General features: G+C 39.3%; 2 protein-coding genes across 3 annotated transcripts in view; both read right to left on the bottom strand.

The window, feature by feature from the left end:
• Positions 1 to 1,158: 1,158 nt before the first annotated feature.
• LOC146674212 (GTPase IMAP family member 9-like) overlaps positions 1,159 to 18,256 on the bottom strand; it is a 38,084-nt gene continuing 20,986 nt past the window's right edge. Inside the window, exons 2-3 of one of the 2 annotated variants that reach the window (XM_085395093.1) lie at positions 3,621 to 3,647; positions 1,159 to 2,527 (exon numbers count right to left, since the gene is read on the bottom strand). In XM_085395093.1, coding sequence (XP_085251219.1) covers positions 1,165 to 1,977 — 813 coding nt within the window. In that variant the 5' untranslated portion in view covers positions 1,978 to 2,527; positions 3,621 to 3,647 and the 3' untranslated portion in view covers positions 1,159 to 1,164. Of the gene's footprint in view, positions 2,528 to 3,620; positions 3,756 to 18,256 lie in introns of both variants that reach the window. The other variant, XM_085395087.1, reaches the window with a different exon arrangement.
• LOC146674215 (GTPase IMAP family member 7-like) lies at positions 13,783 to 17,700 on the bottom strand. The gene is made up of 2 exons (XM_085401054.1): positions 17,685 to 17,700; positions 13,783 to 14,909 (listed from the first exon to the last, which is right to left on the bottom strand). The coding sequence occupies exons 1-2, from the start codon at positions 17,698 to 17,700 to the stop codon at positions 13,828 to 13,830; spliced, it is 1,098 nt and encodes a 365-aa protein (XP_085257180.1). The 3' UTR covers positions 13,783 to 13,827.

Genomic DNA, 18,256 nt, shown 5'->3' with positions numbered 1-18,256 from the left:
TTCTCCATACAGGTGACCCAGGAGTTCTTTTTTTTTTTTCTCTCTCTTCCCCCCCCTTCTCACCGTCTCTTCTCCCCTTTGGTTTTCTTTCTTTCTCTCCCCCTCTTTCTCTCATTCATTCCCCCTGTCCTATTTATTAAAAAAAAAAAAAAAAAAAAAAAAGAGAATCTGTGGAGGGAGTTGAAAGTCTGTGTTGCCCAGCGACAGTCCCAAAACATCACTGCTCTAGAGGAGATCTGCATGGAGGAATGGTCCAAAATACCAGCAACAGTGTGTGAAAACCTTGTGAAGACTACAGAAAACGCTTGAACGCTGTCATTGCCAACAAAGGGCATATAACAAAGTATTCAGATCAACTTTTGTTATTGACCAAATACTTATTTTCCAAATAAATTCTTTAAAAAGACAATGTGATTTTTTGGGGGGGTTTTTTCTCATTTTGTTCTTTACAGTTGAGGTATACTTATGATGAAAATTACAGGCCTCTCTCATCTTTTTAAGTTTGAGAACTTGCACAATCGGTGGCTGCCAAATACTTTTTTGCCCCACTCTAAATGTTGACTTCCACTGAGTATTACTGTGTAACACAATCCCCCAATTTCAATTTAAAAATTGTTTTTAATGCAAAATCCACTACAGCTCCTGATGCAAATCCAGCCGACCCTGCAGCTCCTATACCTTTCACTCCTTGAGCAAAATATCCAACACCAACTCCAACACTAACTGCAGCACCAACAGCAGTAGCAACTCCAGCACTAACTTTTGCAGCAGTTCCACCAATAATGGCATCCCATTTCCCCCGAGTAACCTCGTTCCTTCTTTCTGCTTTGTATCTTGCTTCTTTGGCCGTCATCTCTGGATTTTCTTTCCGAAGTCGTTCCATCTCTGTTTTTATGGCTTTCTCTGCCTCTTCAAACATATTGGTGGTGTAGCATCCTCCTTTTCTTTCAGTCAGATTGTTGATTTCCTTCAGCACCTCAGAGGGATTCTTGTTTCTGCTGTTAAAAACATGATATCCTCCACGGCACTGACTGATAAAGTCTTTGAGATCTGGATGTTTGATTGCTTCTTCTATGGTGTCTTTATTCTCATCATCTTCATGGATTACCAAGGCCATTGTGTAATCAGCTGCTTGTTCACCAAATATCTTCTGAATGAATCAAATCAACACGTTTCCTTCTTACACTCTGATGTTACAGAGGAAGAGAAGTCTGTTGATCTAAATACTTTTCCCTTTAAGATGATGTTTCCTGCTGCACTCTTCCCAACTCTGGTTTTCCCAACAAGAACAATCCTGAGGTCGGCTTCTGGTTTTTTCATGGCTCTCTGAGCTTTTCTGAACATTTCATTAGTGTAGCATCCTCCTCCATTTCTCGCAATCATTGTGTTGATCTTCTCCAGCAGCTCTCTGACCTGAAAGGGATTCTTGTTTCTGTTGTTAAAGACATGATATCCTCCACCGCACTGACTGATGAAGTCAGTGATATTTGGATTATCATTGATCATTTTTTCTATGGTCACCCCATCTGCCTCAAGATTGTCTCCACAGGTGAACAAGACCATAGTGTAACATGCTGACTGTTCTCCAAACATGTTCTGGATGATTTTGACAGTTTTTTGTTCTTCTTCTGTGAATCTGTTGGCCTGAATCACAACCAGGAACACATGAGGACCAGGAGCAGCAAGGCAGATGCAGCTACTGATCTCTTTCTTCACATTGTCTTCAGTTTTTTTGGTGTCAAATAAACCTGGAGTATCAATTACATCCAGTGTTTGACCTTCAAACAGACCTATTTCCTTCTGACACTCTGATGTCACTGTGGAAAAACATGCTAAACTTTTAAAAGCTTTTTCTCCTAAGATGGTGCTTCCTGATGCACTCTTACCAACTCCAGTTTTCCCAACAAGAACAATCCTAAGGTAAGCATCTCTGAACATTTCAACTGTGTAGAATCTTCCTGCATTTCTCTGAACCATGATGTTGATCTTCTCCAGCAGCTCTCTGACCTGAGAGGGATCCTTGTCTTTGTTGTTAAAAATATGATATCCTCCACCACACTGACTGATGAAGCCACTGAGAGCTGGATTATCACTGATTAATTTTTTTATGGTGTCTCCATCTGACTTCAGCTCATCTCCATGGGTGAACAAAACTAATGTGGAACAAGCTGACTTTTTCCAAACATGTTCTGAACAATTTTCACTGTTTCTTGATCTTCTTTTGTGAATCTGTTGGCCTGAATCACAACCAGGAACACATTAGGACCAGGAGCAGCAAAGCAGATGGCTCTCTCCATCTCTGCTGTCAACTCATCTTCAGGCTTACGGGTGTCAAACAGACCTGGAGTATCAACTACAGCCAGCTTTTGACCTTCAAACTTTCCTCTTTCCTTCTGACACTCTAATGATATCACTTCGAAAGCATTCTCCTTTCCTAGGATGGTGTTTCCTGATGCACTCTTTCCAACTCCAGTTTTTCCAAGAAGCAAAATCCTGAGTTCTGGCTTCTCTGGTTCTTCTTGTTTTGCTGAAGAGTAATAAACATTTTAAAGGTAAAATTTAAAGTTAATATATTCACAATTCAAACTCTGAAGACAAACAATGTGTATTTTCTATTATGTCAAGTGTGTCTCTGGACTGTTGGAGGAAGAAAACGCATGCGAACTCCAGGAAAAAAGATAAAAAGATCACAGAAGGATTTGAACCAGTAACCTTCTTACTGTGTCAATTATTATAGATCATGATGTCAAGACACCATCTCTCCCTCACCCTTCAACCTCTATATGACTTCCTCTTCATGTGCGCCATATATGATGATACCTACAGTATAGTAATATTTAACTGTTTAGAGACTCCAAACCAGTAGGTGCCTGACTTCTGTCACCCCTGTTACATCAAATTAAATAAAGAAAAGGCACACAGATACTGTAATTTTCTCAGTTTAAATAGTTGATGTGTTTTCTATGTTCTATTGTAAATAAAATCTGGGTGTTAGATTTTCTAATCATTGCAATCTGGCTTTATTTAGATTTTACAAATATTTTGGAATTGGATCAAACAAGGAAATAAAGTCTTGGTAGATTTGGTGAGTGGACCATTAATCTGAAGCGGGGTAAAGAATCATGTTTATTAGTGAACAGAACAAATGTTGAAGGAGACGAACAAGAAAACACCTTCCTTCTTTTGTTCCTCTGTAGTTTTGTAGGAAAACTGTTCAAATCTTTTTTTTCCCACTTCTCGTGTCATCAAGAAACTCCAGATGACATTAATTGAAAACAATTCTGTTCCTACGTTCTTTCTGACTCTAAGCTTTAATAAAAGAAAATAACTTTTCAGTCAAACTTTTCTTTTAACTTTTGAGAGTTGATGTTCATGTTGGGCATTTCATGAACCAGCTTTTGGATTTGTAGACTAAAATTCTGATTTGAATCACAGTGTACAAAGTACCATTAAAAGTAGTAATAACAAAGGGAAATTGTTAAAGGGATAGATCAAACAAGGACATAAATTAAAATAATGTCTAGGATCTGATACATGTTTGGTTTAATAAGTGGCTGTTGACTTTTATTTGCCTTTATATAAAATTAATGTTATAGATTAGTATTTTTAAATGTACTCACCAGGACTAGTGTGTTTGCTGGCCATGTCTGTCTTTTATTGGCAATTGATGTGTGATTTTCTGGCTCTGCTGATGTTCTGCTGCTCAGCAGTTTCCTCTTTATCGCTCTGCGGTGTTGGAACGTGTGGAAACGTGTCTGAGAAGTGGGGCAGAAAGGTGAGAAGGACACAGGAACAGCTAGTTGTTAGTTACATGTGATTCAAGTTGAGTTACTTTTGTATGAGAGAAGAGTTCATATTTTGTGTTTGGTGTATTGAAGAAAAAAGGAGAGCTAATCTCAAATCCTAGTTTTTGGCCTTCGTAATTGTGGAGATCTGAGTATTGACAGTTAATCACAGACTCCGTATTTAATATTGATGTTTCTATTGCTTTCACAAACCTGCATGAAGACCCTGTCTGGGACATTAACTTTGTGACTCAAACTAGGAGTACAGTGGCTTGTGCCACCCTGAATGGAAATCAGCATTATATATGCCAGCTGAGGGTTTAAATTCTTATTTTCCATGTCATCATATTTCTGTTTGGCTTTTGAATATCCATCCATCCATTTGCTACTGCTTATCCTTTTCAGGATCACTGGAGCCTATCCCAGGTGTTTTAGGGCGAGAGGTAGGAGAGGTCGCCAGTCTGTTGCAGGGCTGACACATAGACGGAGACAACCAAGCGCACTCACATTCACAACTATGGGCAATTTAGTGTTTCCAATTAACCTAACCCCTCTAACTGCATGGAGAACCCACACAAACACGGGGAGAACATGCAAACTCAGGACCTTCTTGCTGTGAGGCAACAGTGCTAACCACCATGCTGCCCACGGTGGCTTTTTAATAAATCAAAGAAAGAGCATATGAAGGGTATGATATCTGACCAGGCATCCAGGGCAACGCCCAGAAGCTAGGCAAATACTTTCTCTGTAACATATCACACAGCCAAATCTAGCCTCCACTCTGTACAACTGAAGAGCATAGCATGTTACATAATGTTACGTTACATATGGCCCAAAAATCTCGATATTATTTAGCTGGATGGTGATACACGATATATATCTCAAGCTTTTTTTAAAGCCATAAAGTAAGAACAAAAAGAGAGTCCTTAGTCAAAGCTGTGTCCCAGATCTCACACAGGCACTTTTATTAACATCCAGCGTAGATGTACATGAAAAAAACAACTCAGAAATAAATTATCAGCATTTATTAAATAGTAATGCTCCATAAATAAAATAAAACAATGTTGTTTTTGTGCATAAAAAAAGCTCACAATTGTGCAGTCAAAATGTAGCGTTAACGTCATTTTAACGAGCTTAACGCTACCAGCACTAAAATAGTCATTTCCAGATGTTTTCTTTTAACCGACCAGCTCCTCTTTGATAGCTGCCGTGTCCATCTTGTTGTTGCCTGCAGGTGAAGCGATGGGGGAGGGGGAGTTGTGTTCAGTGAAGGAGAGAGGCAAGGCAGAGTAACATTGCGTAGAGACAAAAGTGGACGAAAGAGAGGAAAACTTTCAGCTCCACGAATATAATTATAACGTGACAGAACAGAGGGCGACACAAACAGCACACAGGAGGAGATCAGGTCAGAGTGGACACACATGGGGAACACAGAACCTGGAGGAATCAGGGTGAAGCAAAACTGAATATAAAACACACAAGATGGGAGACTATCAAAATAAAAAAGGAAGTACACACACAGACACATACAAACTAAGACACGTGAACCTGACATTGGGACAGAGGAGAGACATGGAGACATGATGAACTAGGTGAGACCAAGGAGTAAAACGCACAGGCACAGGCACAAAACACTGAGATGAAACTAGGACGGACTAACAGAATGAAATTAGATGCAGAAAATACAAAAGTAAAGACCAACTAATACAGAACTAGAATATGAAAATCTCTTGAATCCAAAAGAATGAGTCACAACACAAACTCATAATCTGGCTCAAAGACCCAGGACCATGACAGTGATATAAAGACTTGCACAGACATTCATACATGTACAGTGGGGCAAAAAAGTACTTAGTCAGCCACCGATTGTGCAAGTTCCCCCACTTAAAATGATGACAGAGGTCAGTAATTTGCACCAGAGGTACACTTCAACTGTGAGAGACAGAATGTGAAAAAAAATATCCATGAATTCACATGGTAGGATTTGTAAAGAATTTATTCGTAAATTAGGGTGGAAAATTTGGTCTCAGCAGTTTTTTCACAACTGAAGTCAAGTCAAGTCAAGTCAAGTCAACTTTATTTGTCAATTCTGCCACATGTACAGGACATACACAGAATAGAAATTGCGTTACTCTCAAACCCTAGTGATTAGAAAAATGCAAATAAAATAATTAAAAAGTAAAAATTTAAATAAATACAATACAATTTTACGTATAACAAAAAAAAGCTATGCAATATACAATATACAATATTCAAGTAAGAAGGCATAGTGGTGCAAAATAGGCAAATAGTGCAAATGGAGATTTAGTAGTGTACGGTAAGAGATAGTGTAACAGCAAAGTCTTATGAGGTAATGGCAGTCCAATGCTCCACAAAGTGACTGGAGCAGGCCAGTGAGTGCGTCAGAGAGTGAGTGTGTGTGTGTGTGTGACAGAGTTCAGTGAGACCGTGGTGGAGAAGAGGGGAGAGGGGGGCAGAATCGGGAGGGAGTTTAGCTTCCTGACAGCCTGATGGATGAAGCTGTCCTTCAGTCTGCTGGTCCTGGCCTGGAGACTCCGCAGTCTCCTCCCTGACGGCAGCAGCTTGAAGAAGCTTTGCATTGGGTGCATCAAAACACACAGTTGGGGGAGATTTTTTTGACAATGTCTTATAAACATGCATCTGTGTTTGACTCCAGTAGTGACAGAAAAACTTGTCAAGTCCAATATCTCGGATGCTACCACTGTGAGGAACACTATATTTTAACAATTGCAGAGATGCAATGGGGTCCTTATCTCCTAATTCCAAGTCTTTTCTCTCTTGTTTGGCTTTTCGCAGAGTGGCCAAATTTGGAAGGTGGCTTGGCTCAGGATCTCCAACATCCATCAGATCTGCTGCCCTCACTGACCTCCATACAGCTGGTTCCATTCTGCCCTCACACAGCTCTTTAGCGATCTGTTCACGCAGGTTTCCAGACATGAACCGCTTGGAGTGGCCAGTGTGCAGGGAGAAATCTGTATTTCTCATGAAACACTGGAGCACCATTGGACTATTAATTGCTGGCTGTCTGTCACATGACATTTCTAACTGGCCATGACACTCCTTACAGTCGCCTCTGATGTCCAGATAATTATTGTTGACAGTTGGATGGACCTTTGCTCTACGGAACACAAGTGTACATGTATTTTTGATCTTCTTCCATATAAGATCATTGATGATATGAGTCCAAGTGCCAGGTTTCAAAATTGTGTATTCCCTTTTTTGGGTAGGAGAAAACTTGTCATTGTATTCAACCTTTTCAGGAATAAATTTAACCCAGTCCTCAAAAGGGACTTCTAGTTCAAAAGCTTGACAGTTTTCTTGTCCAGGAGAAATGCAATGTGAATCTAACTCTCCTTCACTATTACTTTCCTGATCACTGATTTCCAAAGCTGACCAGATGTTGTGTCTATTTAGCTTCACAAAAGTGTACAGGGCCTTTGCTGACATCTTGTCTTCTAGCTGCTGACTCAGCTCTTTCCAGAATGATGCAGCTGGAGTGGCTATTTTGCCATTTTGGACTATGGCCTCTTTTGAATTGCAAAGAACTGCAAAAATGGAAACCTTGTCTACAGATGGCTTTTGAGGCATCTAAAAAGAAAAATACACTATGATTATGATGGAGCAAAACGTGATTTCTGAACTATATATACAGCCAGGAGCAACCCCTCCCCCAAGTTCTCCACTAATCTACACTTTCATATTTTGTGGAATTATTGTTTTTAAGATGGAGCTATTGAATTTGTGAGTTTATTAAATTGAGTCTGAGTATTTAACCCATGTACTGTACAGCACTTTAGTCCAGTGTGCTACATGTTTTAAAGTGCTTTAGAAACATTTTTCTTGGACATTTTTGAAAATGTTTAACATTGAAAAAAATCCTTTTGATCCAGACAGTTAGCTATATCATGTATTAACTCAGTAACTAAAACCTCAGTATTTTAAAGGTAAGCTTACCTTGTTCAGAAATCAGATGAACGCTGTTCTAAGAATCCTTCAGACACAGTAATGCCAAATAATAGTTTTTTCTGCCAGAAAATGTGTATTTGATGCAAAAGACTGCTAGCTTGTTCGTTTCTCAAAGTGTTCATGGGAGTGTAAAATGTTCAAATGTAGTTTTCAATAAAGTTTTTGCATCGTGGTTTTATGAACAAAAAGTGATTGAAGTAAAGAAATTGAAGTAAAAAAAAATACACTCATTACAAATTTAGCTGAGAGGGGTTTTTTTAACAGAACTTTATTGAACAAGTGAACACACAAAGTGAAAGGTCATTTGAAAAAGACATTTTTCAGCAGTAAACCATAACAGAATATCTCAAATCATAGCAGCACAAACGTTAATTTTACCTGCACAAATCAGCACAAACGTAGCACTAAAAAAGTAGACCATTTTGGCCCGTTTTGGAGCAGTCTGGGGGGATGGTGACCTTTTAATGACCTATAAAATAAAGTTTAATATCTCGGAAACCGTAGCAGCACAAACGCTAATTTTACCTCCACAAATCTGCACAAACGTAGCACTAACCGCTCCGCCTATTTGCCTTTACGTTTCAAGTGGGTGGGGGGTCAGCTTCACTCTGCTATGTTTCATCTGCCCTGAGTGATTCAGGGGTCTACATTTAAAAATGCGCATGAAAAACTAATAGCAAGGTTTTACAATCATATAGTCTACATAACTAAGTAGTGCTAAGTAGTGTTGAAATGTTAACTCTTGTGACTAGAACTTTCAATGGTAAAACACTAAATATAGTTTAATGCATAAGGGTGTTGCAGGACCTTAACTTTAAATGTGTCCTACCTGAGCTGGTTGAATTTAATCAGTTTCATGACATAATTCCTCTTTCATCTTGGAACAGAATCTAAAGACAAGAAGTACCGTATTTTTGGGACCATAAGGCGGTGTAAAGCCAATGCTTTAATAGAGTACAAGCTTCGGGTTCACACAACAAAGCAACTCTACAATTGCATAGCTGACCTAAAAAAGGGGGAAGATAAGAAGTCATTCAACATTTGTTTTTATTAACCTCCTAAGACCCACTGCCCACATATGGAGACATGGTGGTGATGGTAACTCCATCTTCATCATCCGCTTTCCAATATATCCACGAACCCTCTGTGCACATGTACAAACTGTCTCAGCCTCACCTCTGAAACTTTCAAACCTGAGCTGTGCCTGTAATGTACTAATTTCTAATCTTTTCCATCGTTGCCAGTCCAAACATATATAAATAAATAAATGCAAAAAACACTATTCAATGATAATTCTTACGTTTTCTACTTATTAAATACTACCAATCTGAAATATCTTGGAGAAATAAAAAATACATCCTAAACTTGACCTCAGGCCCCATGAGCTTAATGCATTCATTACATTGGCATCTAAATGACAAATATTTCATTTTAAAATTATACCAAAATAGTAAGGCATTAAGTAATAAATCTCTAAGAACAAATCTGTGTTCACAAATTTTTTTATCTCTCTTGTGTATACTGCATGGGTACTGTGATCCTCTGGTAAATGTAGCTCTAACTCAAGCCAAGCCTTCTCATAGTAGGTTTCCTGTTGAGAGACAAGTAATATGGGAACACACACACAAAAACCTCCAGCAAAGATAATATCTATTTTGAGTAATTATGAACTATTTTAAAAGAAAAAAACATTTATGAATATAAGTAGTAATTAGCTACTTACATTCCACTTCTCTGGGAGGTGGAATTTTTGTGTGTTTTCCTAATACAGGTTTTGCAATATACACATTTATTTCTCCATGTTCTTTGCAAATAGTGCAAATGTTTTTGGATAGTGCTGAGAATTTATGTGACACTTGCAAAATTTGATGTTTCAGTGAATCCCACAGGCTGAGTTCTTTTGTCTTTGCATGCTGTCTCTTCACCAAATGTGTTGCAAGTCACATTATCCATATTCTCAGCCAGTGGTGTGACTGGTGTGGGGACAGGTGAATCTGTCTGACTTAAGTTGGGAGGCGAGGATTTGTAGATATAAAAATTTTACACCATTGACTGTTTTCCGTGTTACTTTTATCTTGTTTGTCCTGAAGCAGACACCGTTCTTCAGTTTGGGCATGATACTAAGTAGGAGGGAGAAAAAAAAGAAAAGAAAAACAACTTAAAATACAGTCATAATAAAAAGCAGTTGAACAGATTAGCAGAATGTTTAGGTACTAGTTTAAAACAGTACCTACATTACTAACTACAACCAACTGTACACCTGACATTTTAACATGAAATCGTGGATAAATACAGAAATGACTTAAGTAATGTCACTGGCAAAATCTTTAGTCAATTACAATGTCATGTCAAAATGGCTAACGTTTAATTTTTAGCAGTTGCACCCACCAATTCACAAATGTTAAAGCAATATGAGTAATAAATGAATGTTAAATTTATCCAGCTAACTTCAGTATTAACTATATGACCAAAAACCACAAAGTGGAATGAATTGGTTGGACTATATGAATAATAGCAAATTAAGCTATTAAAAGGCCAAAAAAATGCTTTAAAAAGGCACATTGGAACATAGCTACTTTAAAGGAAACATTAAGTCATAATATAAATACCATAATAATTTTCCACACACTTAAGATGTTTAATGTTTAGACACACCCGTAATGCAGTCCTCTAGCTGGATAGCGTTAAGGAGCAGCCACGTGTAGAAAGAAAAGAAAAAAAAGCTTCCGGTTTTGTGGCATCTTTCAATCAACAGTCTATTTATTTGGTCCTTGACAAAAACAAACATAATCTGAAACCTGGGCAAGTTGATGAATTAACCTAACCAAGGAAGAAAAAATGGCAGATTAGCTTGGGTAAAAGACCAAACGATGTGAGCTGCTGGTAAAGTTTCTGGGCTGCCATCTCTCAAGATTCTCTCCATTTAAAGCAATGCATTATCAGGGACTGTAAGATCTAGTTACAACACCATACAACACCATAGTTTTCCAGTCTTGGATGGGGAGTACTGCAGTCCAGAGTTAAATCCAGTGTGCCTAAAGAAGACGTAAAGGACTTTATTTTCTGTGTGTAGGTCTGCTTTCATTGAAATTACTTTGGATGAATGTGACTTACATGCATATTCTTGCACCCTCTTTATCCTTGCAGACAAACAAAATCTTTACAGTACTGCTGTTAAAACTCAGAATTATTTTGATCTCAGTTGGTAGCAAGTTATTAAAGGTGGATGGAGTTTATGTACACTATAAACAAAATAAAGGGTTTGTTAAGGTGTAGAGGAAGTACACATTTCCTGCTTTGGCAGGAAAATGTGAACATAAACAAAACAACAGGTGTTTGTAGCCAACATGAGTTCAATTTAGGTAAAACTCAGAAAATACTGAAATGTCACGGAGAATGTTTGGTCTGGTAATCCTTCAGTAATGAAAGTAATAGCTCATACAAGGGAAGCAGACAACTCCACAGGAAGAATCTTTTGTCTCTTTGATGACTTTGGGAGGTAGCAAGGGAGTGTGAACCTTAAGGTGTGAAACGGCTGTGTACTGCCTTTCGTTCCTAAAGAAGGTATTTAACTGAGAGCCATGCTAGGCTCAGGTGAGACTAGCATGGTCATGTAGGTCATGTAGGCTCTCCACCAACTTGGTTGTCTGTTCTTTGTGTTTTGATTAAAGAATGTTAGCTACCGCTCACCGCTTGTCTGCAGGCTTTAATTAATGGAAAACTTCCACAACATGAAGTTAACAAACAAAACCACTGCTATTGGTCTGACACTAACCCACGTTGGATGGATCCCTCCAAGACTGTTGGAACAACAAAAGTGATGGTTTGGTGTGGTATATGGGGTACAATGATAGTGGGTCCATTCTTCATCAATGGAAACATCAAGGCCACTGGATATTTGAAATTGCTACATGATGATTTGTTTCCCTCTTTATGCACTGAAGCTGGCACGTTCCCTGAGTTTTTCCAGCAAGGCCAGTTGAATGGCCCCCAAGATCTCCCGATCTGACCCCCTTAGACTTTTATCTTTGGGGTCATCTGAAGGCAATTGTCTATGGTGTGAAGATGTGCAGATACGAGATGTGCAGCACCTGAAACCACGGATACTGGATGCCTGTGCTGGCATTTCACCTGCGGTGTTGCTATCAGTGTGTGAAGAGTGGGAGAAGAGGGTTGCATTGACAATCCAACACAATGGGCAGCACATTGAACACATTTTATAAGTGGTCAGAAACTTGTAAATAACTCATGAAAGAATAAAGTTACGTTGAAACCAAGAACATCATTGTTTTTCTTGTGACATTACCAATAAGTTTGATGTGTCACAGCTCAGTATGGGGCAGGGATAGCTCAGTATGGGGCAGGGATAGCTCAGTATGGGGCAGGGATAGCTCAGTAGGTAGAGTGGTGGCCCCATGATCGGAAGGTCGGGGGTTCAACTCCACTGAATGGCTACCCCGAGGTACTCCTGAGCAAGGTACCGTCCCTACACACTGCTCCCCGGGCGCTGCATTGGTGGCTTCCCACTGCTTCACTGGGTGAATGGGTTAAATGCAGAAGAACTATTTCCCTATGGGGACTAACGCATACACATTATTATTATTATACATGGCCCTCTTCCTATTGAAAAAGCAAACGTTTGCCCCCTCACATATACTAATGTACCACAAACAGGACTTTAATATCACCAACCATTCCCATTTTCTTATGGTATATCCATATAAATGGCCCACCCTGTATATGTTACACCCTCTGAGTTGGATACTTGGATATGTCCACATATGTTAGCTGTCCTGGGTTCAAATGACTTTGGACACAGACAAGCCAAGGTGGCATTTATGCCAGTTACTAGTTCTTACTTATTTCACACGAAAAAAGAGTGGTCACATATGTATTAAGCTGCTTTCACATAGAAAGCCTGATGTTCTGAAACCCACTCCTTTCTCTGGTTTGTGCTGTGGAATAACGATGTCCTTTTGGCATTGAGCAAAATGCAGCCTTTCTGCTGCTTTTAGGGGTCATCACAGCAGTTCATCTGCCTCCTAGCATCCCTAGCATCCTCCTCTGTCACACCAACCCTCTGCATGTCCTCTATTTTAGAACATCCATTAACCTCCAATAAAAGTATTTGAAACTAATTAAATATTTATTATTGTTCATAACTATTTTGAACAATTCAAAAAAGTTGTTTCTGCACATCTGGATGTGTTTTTTTAATTGTCTCGTGGATGAAGCACATGTATGAAGTTTTTGCCACTGCCAAAAGTTTTGATCACAACACTGTTGCCTCACAGATACAACGTTCTGCCATCATACATAACTGATATGCCTATTATGAATGTTTATAATAAGTCATGCCTAATGTATTAATGTACTAATTAATGTATCAGTGACAAGGACAGAATTATTAAACAGAAAGCAAAACTTCATTTAGTCAGCAACAGAAAACAAAGTCCATCAATATAAACAGAAGTCACACTGAGGATATAAATAGCTACAGTGGAAGACTCAATGGACAAGGGGCTATATTGTACACACACACAAGTTACAAACCAACCTGGAAATATCTTCTGAAAGTACGACACTCAAAATTTATTGTATACAGACACTGAAGAATGAAACCAATTTAAACCGCACCCAGCAAATGTATTACAAATGTATTACTAAGGATTATCACAGCAAATCTGCCACAAAATAACAGATAAAATTCACAAGCAATCATTTTTGATTGGCTAAAAAGAATTGTATGACTAAAAATACCATGACCGAAATATAAATAAAATATTAAAACAACTCAGAAAATCTTAAACCTATTTAATCAAGCAGTAGAACAGATATATGAGATAAGAGATAAGATAAGATAGAACTTTATTAATCCCTCGGGTGGGTTCCTCTGGGAAATTCGACTTCCAAAAAAAAAGCACAGCAACGACCGAAGTTACAGTTACAGAATTGTTATATATATATATATATATATATATATATATATATATATATGTGACGCTATAAAATGATGATAATGAGTTTAGAGTATTACATGTTTCTTAGAAACATGTTAATCTCTTTTAATCAGGTGTGTGCTTCGTTTTGTTTTAGTGTTTGTGAGAGTACTTACTGCTTCCACAGCTAGTTCACCAAGAGCCTCAGCTGTGTTCATAACTGCCTCCTTTATTGAATCTGCTTTATCAGCTTCACGATATCCTACACAACCCCCACCTATTGCTCCTGCAAGGCCTGCAACCACACCCAATCCAACACCAGTTATTGGACATTTTTCTTGTACCACTCCTGCCACTACAGGGCTTAATGCTGTTTTCAGTATTGTAAGAACTTTTGCAATCATTATTGGCACACCAAGCAGTGCTCCCAACAGCATCCCTGTGGTAACACCAGCAGCCATCTTGAGAATATTGTAGACTCTGTTCTTTGCCTCCTCTCTGATTTCTTCCTGTGACATGTCTCCTGATGATGATCTAATGCTCTCTTGCTGTTGTTGTTTTAGCCTCTCCACTTCTTGTAGCATCTCATTTGTGTAACAGCCTCTGCCATTGTTCCTCACCATCTCTTGTATTGTGTCGAGCAGCTTTTCCCTCTGCAGCTTGTTGCTTCTGTATTCATGCTGTGAGTTGATGTTCCAGTATTTGTTATCAAAGACATGGCAGCGCCCACCACATCTCTCTAACAACTCACGTAGACGGTTGTTGCCCCTGCAAAACTCTTCAATCTGCATTCCTTCAGGAAGATCGTCACCACGAGTGAAGACAAGAACAGCATATCTGAAAGCTTCTTCAGAAAAAGACTCTATGATTTTGGTAATAACCTCGTACTCATGATCTGTGAATCTCTCCACTTTCAGTAAAATAAGAAAAGCGTGAGGTCCAGGAGAACACTCTACGACACACCTTGCAATCTTATTTCTCAAACCCTCTTCAGACCTGCGATTGTCAAAGAAACCAGGAGTGTCAATTATAGTAACAGATGTTCTATTCACCACTCTGGTAGCTTTCGTACACTGACTTGTTCCAGAGGTTGCAGTATGATCTACCTCAAACAAATATGGTGTCTCTCCAAATATGGTGTTGGCCAAGCTGCTTTTCCCACTTCCAGTTTTTCCCAGCAGGACAATCCTCAGGGGATCTACAAATAAGAGAAAAATTACTTCCTGAATTTTTTTTTCCATATTTGGCATCCTCATCAACCACCTACAACTGTAACGTGTTAAAGATAAAATAAAGGAGGATACGTTTATGCATGTTTCTACTTTCTACAATGAAAGTTTAGCAAAGACTTCCTTAAAAAATAAAATAAGAAAATATAATTCACCGTCCAAAATCAAATCAAAATCAAAAAGGAAGTTAATGTAGTGTCACAAGAATTTAGGTTGACATCAGAATGTCAGATTCCTTTGCTAGCTGACTTGACTTTAGTATGACAGTATTTTTTTTCTCTTCTTATTTGGCTGCATTCCCAGGATTTTTGTTTTTCAAAATTTTAGTTTGTATAGAGGAAATGTTTCTCTTTATGTTTCTCTTTTCACTGCAAGGCAGCATGAAAACACTAGACACTTAGACACTTCCCAAACAAATCCCTGTTCATCAGAAAGCAGACATGTCTGTAGACACCTTTCATCTTGGAATACTTTGCTGGATAAATTGCGAACAGACCATATAACGTGTGTGAGTGTGTCTTAATAAATGTCTCAGAGAGCAGATAGAATGAATTTTTTAGGATTTAAGACTTGTTTTGGGTGAAAAGAAATCTCTTTTTATGCAGTGTTATACACTGACCCCAGGTGCAGGCTGTGTAAAGATGCCCCAGAGACAATCCAGCACATAACAGCAGGGTGCAAGATGCTAGCAGGCAAGGCATACATGGAACGCCATAACCAAGTGGCCGGCATAGTGTACAGAAACATCTGTGCCGAGTATAACCTGGAAGTCCCGAGGTCAAAATGGGAGATGCCCCCAAGGGTGGTGGAGAATGACCGAGCTAAGATCCTGTGGGACTTCCAGATACAGACGGACAAAATGGTGGTGGCTAACCAACCGGACATAGTGGTGGTAGACAAACAGAAGAAGACGGCCGTAGTGATCGATGTAGCGGTTCCGAATGACAGTAATATCAGGAAGAAGGAACACGAGAAGCTGGAGAAATACCAAGGGCTCAGAGAAGAGCTCGAGAGGATGTGGAGGGTGAAGGTAACGGTGGTCCCCGTGGTAATCGGAGCACTAGGTGCGGTGACTCCCAAGCTAGGCGAGTGGCTCCAGCAGATCCCGGGAACAACATCGGAGATCTCTGTCCAGAAGAGCGCAGTCCTGGGAACAGCTAAGATACTGCGCAGGACCCTCAAGCTCCCAGGCCTCTGGTAGAGGACCCGAGCTTGAAGGATAAACCGCCCGCAGGGGCATGCTGGGTGTTTTTTTTTAATATAAGTTTGTAATATATATAATTATTTAATTTAGTTCAGTCTGTTACTGTCATTTTCTTGGACCAACTGTAATTTCCTTAGTTACCTTCACCCTCCACATCCTCTCGAGCTCTTCTCTGAGCCCTTGGTATTTCTCCAGCTTCTTGTGTTCTTTCTGATGTTGCTGTCCTAAAGTGTATATTTATTTTCTTACTCTTCTTATATTTATTGTTTGTTTACTTAACTGGAGCCTCGTCGTCTCGTCTCTCTGTATACTGGACTGTATGTAGCGGAGATGACAATAAAGTTTACTTTGACTTCAGCAGCGAGCAGGCGCACCGAGGGCTCTCACGCTCACTTTATAGAATTTCGAAAACAACATTGGTGCAAATTATAAGTCTGTATTATAATGTCTGCTGTTTTCATGTTTGTTGTTTTGTTTTTATTTTGTTTTATTTTGTGAGTTGGTCATTAGATGCTGCTCCAGCCAGCCAGAGAATCCCCCGCCGCCCCGCCCTCTCCTCCCTGTGCTGCAGGCGCACCACGCAAACGGAGGGCGCCCTTACTCCCAGCAAATGGGCGATAGAAAACCGATCGGTGCCTATGCCATTCCCAATATGCGCTGGCTGATGTCGGGGCAGCATGAGTACGAGCAATTTTTTTTTCTTTTTTTTTTGCCGATGCCCGTGATGCCGCCCCCCACCACGATGCCGCCCCGGGCAACCGCCCGTATCAAAAACCGCTACTGGTCTGGAATGTGTGAGGAAGCTGCTGTAACTGGGGGGAAACCCATTCAGGATCAAGGAGAACATGTAAAAGCCATAAAAAAGATCACTGCCGGAATTTAAACCAGAAACCTTCTCGCTGTGTCAACTATTAAAGATCCAGGCACCGTCTCCAACCAAGTATTGTAGATTTGGTGGGTGGAAATTAAACTGCTGGTGATTAGAGAAGCGAAAGTAGACATGTACAAGCTGCAAAAACCACAAGGAGGACATATACATGCTTTATTGCAGCAATGAAACGACACAGAACTGTTTCACAGGAGTTTGCTGCCCTAAACTTCCTGGTTCAGAGTGCTAAATGTCTGTTAGTGAAGAAAACAAGTGCTGAGAAAACACCTTCATCACTTCATTCCTTTCAGCAGGTTTAACTGTAAAAAGTGTTCAAATCGTATTTTACTCCTTCTTGTGTCATCAAGAAGCTGTTGATGATATTGATTTAAAAGAAATTCTTTTACTGAAAAAAACATTTTAATTTTCTTTTCCTAGATTCTGACTCTGGGTTTTAATTTAAGAAACAAGAAATTAAAAGTCTGCGTTAGTTTTCTTTTACACAGCGTTTAAAAGCTGATGTTCATGTTGGGCATCAAATTGTACAAAGTGCTTAGAAAACCATCGAAAGAGAATTGTTAGTTGAAGAGAGGAAATTATTATTATTATTATTATTATTATTACCCTTTATATAAAATGGATGTTATAGATTAGTCTTTTAAATGTACTGACCTTGACGAGTGGCCATTTCTCTCTTTTACAGGCAGTTGATGTGTGATTTTCTGTCTCTGCTGATGTTCTGCTGTTCAGCACTTTCCTGTTTATTGCTCTGTGGTGTTTGAACATGTGGGGACGTGGCTGAGAGGTGAGGCAGAAAGCGAAACCGAAACAGTTAGTTGTTGGTTGCATATCATTTAAGTTGGGTTACTTTTCTATGAGAGAGGAGTTCATACTTTGTGTGTGTTTTGTTTTGGTGAAAAAAAAGGAGAGTTAATCTCTAATCTGGTTGTTTAACCTGTGTAAGTGTGGAGCTCTGAGCACTGACAGTATATCACAAACCCTGTTCTTAATATAGACCTTGCTGCTGCTTTCACACACCTGCATGCACACTCTGTCCCCTCAGAGGAACCAGCTCCTTGTAAAGTCTATAAAAACCGCACACACAAGCTCCTCTCTATATATCCCTGACAGCAGAGCTGCCTCTTAGTTACATGTTGTAGGATTAAAGAAATTATTTTACTGCTACTGTTCATAACCATCATCTTTATCATTGCATCAATCATCATTTCATCAAAGTATTTATT

The sequence above is a fragment of the Rhamphochromis longiceps genome, linkage group LG3, assembly GCF_057381845.1.
Source record: "Rhamphochromis longiceps isolate RC_006_pf linkage group LG3, R_longiceps_female_GT1.1, whole genome shotgun sequence".
NCBI lineage: Eukaryota > Metazoa > Chordata > Actinopteri > Cichliformes > Cichlidae > Rhamphochromis > Rhamphochromis longiceps.
This window is presented reverse-complemented; position numbering and strand designations above follow the sequence as displayed.